Here is a 5,370-nt window from a genome sequence, read left to right on the forward strand (position 1 = left end):
TTAATATTAAACTAACAGTTAACAGTCACCTGTTAATTAACTGTTAATTAACTGTTAACTGAATGTTTTATAACTGTTATTTTAATATTAAACTAACTGTTAACAGTCACCTTTTAATTGAACTTTTAATGAACTTTATGAAGTTTTTACATCACTTCAGCTGTTTTTAACTTCCTGTTTGACAGCTGAACTCAGGAAGTCTCATCTTCCAACCAGGGAACATTTTGCAGAGAACCTCCATGACAGCGTCACCAGTTTTCACACCACACTTCGGTTCTTCTCATGGTGGCTGTGTCACTTATCCACTGAGCCACTCTAACAAACAGCAGTTCTTCTATTTTATCTTCTAATGATGTCCCTATTGAGTTTGCCGATTCCTACAAATATTTGGGTATCTTGGTCGATTCTCGCCTCTCCTTTAAGCTCAACATCGAAAACTTGGTAAAGAAATTGAAAGTTAAACTGGGTTTCTTTTTTATAAATGGCTCTCGTCTAACTCTGAACGATAGGAAACATCTTGTAACTGCAACTTTCTTTCCCTCCATTGATTACAGAGACATTATTTACATGAATGCTCCTACAAGCACCCTGCAGATGTTGAACACTGTCTATCACGGTGCATTAAGATTCATAACTGGCTGTAACTACCGTACCCACCACTGCACCCTGTATTCACTGGTTAACTGGTCATCATTAACTTCACACAGACTCTCTCACTGGTACATTTTCATCTTTAAATCACTTCTTGGTCTGCTGCCTTCATACATCTCCTCCTACATATCACAGCATGAGTGCAGGTACAGCGTGCACTCTCAGGACATCATTACCTGCAGTGTTCCTTCAGTGAGGACTGAACTTGGCAAAAGGTCCTTCTCCTACTCCGCGCCTGATTCCTGGAGTATTTTGTAAAAAGACCTGAAGCTCTCGAACTTGACCTCTCTAAGTGGCTTCAAACATCTGTTAAGTTCCTGGGAAAAAACAACGCAGACATGTTCCTGTTTTTAGTATTTTACATTGTTTTATAATGTAGCCGTTTTTGTTTTATTTCATTTCTTCCATTTACTTTTCATTTTATTTGCTTTTATATGATCGTTGTTGTCTGTACCTCACCTGTGTTCTTTGTTTAATCAGGTCACTCTTGTAAATGAGTCCTCGAGGCTCAGTGAGACTAACCTGTAGAAATAAAGGCTGAATGAATGAAAGTGTTCAGGCCCGTTTGGACCCGTTAGATGGAGCCTGCATGGTGGTTTTGCAGACTCAGCTCTGAGACGTTCCTGCTCTCCTGACAGGTTCACATCAGAAAGAACTTGTGGTGTTTATGATGCGTTCACTGACGATGTGTAAATTTGAACAATTTCACATGATCTTTACACGTCCTTTTTGTAAACCAACACTAATTCAAACTTCCAGTTACCCTGAAATAATTACGAAGAAACAAGAGTTAAACGGATGCTTCACGTTTCTGCGCTGTAATAAAAGTTTTTTAAGGAATGCTTATCGCCCGCCAACATAACGCCCGAGTTTTAAACAGAAATGTTCAAAAAAAATTTAGCATCCAGACAGTGCAATGGGGAAGACTCTGATTAGCTGTGGCGGCCATCTTGACTCAGGTTGACTTCACATGTTAATCCGTTACTTTCTTTCACTAAAAGGTTCAGGAGATATTTTGCTAACAGACAAACAGACTCAGCCCTGCCCTCCTTTCATGACAGCAGGTGATAATTGAAGCTGTTTTAAAGGAAGTTTAAACCAAAGTGGAATTCTAAAAGAATAAACGTTTGTGTCTGAGAGCATCAGAAATATTAAACTTTGTTTTTTTTGTTTTTTTTATTACTCTAACATTGTTGCTTTAATTAAATATAAAAACAAGCAGGACAACAAAACTTTTATAAACGTTAGAAAACCAAGATTCTCTGAACTCAACGTTTCTTTGATCAAAGATCAAAGGATGAAAGTCATAAACAGGAAGTCTGATAAATAAAGTAAAGTAAACTTTTACCTCTTGATCTGTTGGTGCTGCTCGGACTCCACTCGGCGGTTCCTGTGGACCCAGGAGAAGACCAGCTCAGTGAAGATGGATGAAGGTTCTGGGCCTGCAGCGGGTCAGAACATCTACTGGAACCAAACTCCCGCCATGTCGCTCCAAATCTTCTTGATCTTCTCACAGAGGACTATTCTGTCATCGCTGCTCCCGGGCCACTCCCGGGTCCCGTACTCACAGAACAGAGTGCTGACTCGGTACCACAGAGGTTCTGCTGCTGCGAGGTGTGTGGGTCGATCAGCAGTCGGCCCGGCAGAACTTCACCTCCAACCAATCAGGAGGAGGAGCGGCGCCGGCTGCAGAGAGCTGCAACCGTCTCCACATCCTCCCACCTCCACACAGGAAACCACACCTCCTCCACCTCCTCAGACCTGCTGAGGAGACCCGCCAGCTGCCGGGTCTGAAGGTTCTGTAAGCAACCAACGGGATCCAGGAAACTGGACTGAGACCAGGACTGCTCTGCAGGTGACCCTGCACCTGGACTTGCTGCTTCTTTGACTTCGATGTTTTTAAATGTTTTAAAGTTTTTAAATTCTTAAACCAGCTCAAAACTAAACTCTAAAGTCTGGTCTGAAGATCCAGAATCCAGCTTTAAACAAAGGTTCTGACAAAGACACAAACCAGTCCAGAACCAAGTACTGGAAACTCTAAATCCAGTCTTGAAGGTTCTGTGAAACACGTTAAAATCACCTGTGAATCCAAGTTCAAAACTAATCAGAACCAAAAATAATTAAACTGAAAGTCCTGGTTCTGATAAACCGGTCCAAAACCAGGTCCTGGAAAAGTCCAAATCCAGTCTGAAAGGCTGCACTAAACCCGACCGACCCTAATCCGGTTCTGTTCAACTTTTACTTCATTACATTTTAAAAGACAGACCGAGTCGGACCGAGCTGTGGGCCGACCCGGTCCAAACCAAAGAGCACTTTAATCAGCATGATGCTGCCTCCACCGTGCCTCAAAGCTGCCGCCGGACAAACAGCCGCAAACACAAAATATCTTAATTCTTTACCTCTAATTTCATAAACCACCAAAATGTAAATATGAATTTAAATATCTGAACATAAATTCGATGTCACAACTATTTTAAATATTTCATGTGAAATATTGAGACTAAATATGAATATAAATATTTAAAGTACTTTCACCAAACTGGTTATAGTTCAATTCAATTCAGTTTATTTATAAAGCTCCAAGTCACAACAGAAGTCGTCTCAGGACACCGAACAGAAACATTCATATATGAAAATAATAATTTAACATTATTTATCTGAGGAGCAGACTGCTTTGAATTTAACTCCATCACAGAACGCTCATCTTGAGCAAGCATGAAGGCGACAGTGGAAAGGAAAAACTCCCTCATGAGGAAGAAACCTTTAGCAGAACCAGGCTCAGGACAAGTGGTCACCTGCTTCGACCGGCTGGGTTTGGTAGGAACAGATACACAATGGCAGGTCAAGAATCACGTTAAGATAGAAATAGCATCAAATGAAAACTATTCAATTTTAATCTAAAAAAAGTTAAGTCTGGTCCTCTGGACATTCAAAAAACACAACAAAGCAAAACAAACAAAAGAAAAAAATGTAGAAACGTTTCGTCTTTCGGATGAAAGGTCCAGAGGACCAGACTTAACTTTTTTAGATTTTTCTACCTGGATTATGGAGCATGCATCAGGATATTCAATTTTAACAATTAATTTAAGGAAATGAGACCAATTTGTCCTCTAATAGTCTAAGCCTATAGCAGCATAACAAGCCAACTCTAACTATAGGATTTATCAAAAAGGAAAGTCTTAAAACTGGACAATGTGTCAGCCTCACGGACAGAAACTGGAAGTTGGTTCCACAAGAGAGGAGCCTGATAACTGAAAGATCTTCCTCCCATTCTGCTTTTGGAAACTCTAGGAACCACAAGTAAACCTGCAGTTTGAGAGTGAAGTGCTCTGTTAGGAAAATATGGAACAATAATATCTGTAACATAAGATGGAGCTAGGTTGTTGAGAGCTTTGTAGGTTAGACGTAAGATTTTTAATTCTATTCTGGACTTGACAGGGAGCTAATGGAGAGAAGCTAAAACTGGAGAGATGTGATCTCTCCCATTAACTCCAGTTAAGACTCTGGCAGCAGCATTTTGGATCAACTGAAGACCCTCTCAGTTTCAGATTTTATTTTGTGTCGTTGAATAAATGAGTTTTCTTCATGAAGTTCAAACATGTTTTATTGTTCATAAAACAAATTATTAATAATAACTGGTTTAAAGCATTTTGTTAAATTAACGCAGAAATAAACGTAAACAGATTCACACCCGGAAGCGTGTGTAAATTAAACGTTTCAGCTGTTTAATAAAGTTTTAAAACACAAACACTCAGCTGACCCGACCGGACCAGAGTCCACATCTCCTCCAGCTCAAACCCTCCTTTAAAAACAGAACCTGTGTCTGAGGCGGCCCGGCGGCCCGGTCGGACCTCTGGAGCAGAATTCAGATCAGAACGCTGGACACGGAAACCCGAGTTGACCTCCCACTTTTTGGCACGACAAATGGCTCGTCAGCTGTAAACAAAAACAAAAACAAGTTTGTTTATTCAGCAGGCATGTTTGAGTCCAGTTCTGGTTCTGGTCTGCAGCTGAAATAAACTAGAGATGATGTTTTTTTAAAAAGTCTTTAAACTTTACAAAATTTTTACAAACTTGTTTCTTCTTATCTAAACTGGTCTTTCTGTCTCCTTCCAACCGTGTCTGTGCTGCAGGACAGACTCAAAGGTCAAAGGTCACAAGTTAGGGAGGGTTAGAGGTCAAAGGTTAGGGGTCAGATGTAAGATATTAGGGGTCAATGGTCAGAGGGTCAAAGGTCACAAGTTAGGGGGCCAGCTGTCAATGGTTAGGGGGCCAGAGATCAGACATTAGGGGGTCAGGGGTCAAAGATCAGAAGTTAATGGGCCAAAGGTCAGACTTTAGGGAGCCAGAGGTTGGGAGGTCAGGGGTCAAAGGTCACACACCAAAACTCTCACCAACTTCCATAATGCATCATTGCTCAGTGTTTTCTTTCTAACTTGTCATATGCCTGTGGTACCATTAGATCTTTCTGCTGCTAACGGGTCAAGAGGTTCTGATCCGACTGTTTGTCTGAGGCTCATTTTTCCCGTTGCTTCTGTCAGGCAGGCCGCCTCTCTTCCTGTTTTTAAGTCTCATTTAAAAACACATTTTTATTCCCCAGCCTTACACCATGTGTGAGCAGATTTGAACTTTGCTGTGTTTTCATTATTTTACTCGTTTATTATCTGTATCTCTGTGTTTTCATTATTTTACTCGTTTATTATCTTTACCTCTGCATTT

At 40.7% G+C, this 5,370-nt stretch overlaps 1 protein-coding gene across 1 annotated transcript in view; it reads right to left on the reverse strand.

Annotated features, from left to right (window-relative positions):
- Positions 1-4,455: 4,455 nt before the first annotated feature.
- Positions 4,456-5,370, reverse strand: part of LOC119421799 (protein spinster homolog 1) — a gene marked incomplete at its 5' end in the record, with an annotated part of 3,926 nt that continues 3,011 nt past the window's right edge. The window contains 1 exon segment of the mRNA XM_037689159.1: positions 4,456-4,587. Within this exon segment, the coding sequence (XP_037545087.1) occupies positions 4,517-4,587 (71 nt within the window). The 3' untranslated portion in view covers positions 4,456-4,516.

Source organism: Nematolebias whitei, chromosome 15 (genome assembly GCF_014905685.2).
Source record: "Nematolebias whitei isolate Nwh7 chromosome 15, NemWhi1, whole genome shotgun sequence".
In the NCBI taxonomy this organism is placed as follows: Eukaryota; Metazoa; Chordata; class Actinopteri; order Cyprinodontiformes; family Rivulidae; genus Nematolebias; species Nematolebias whitei.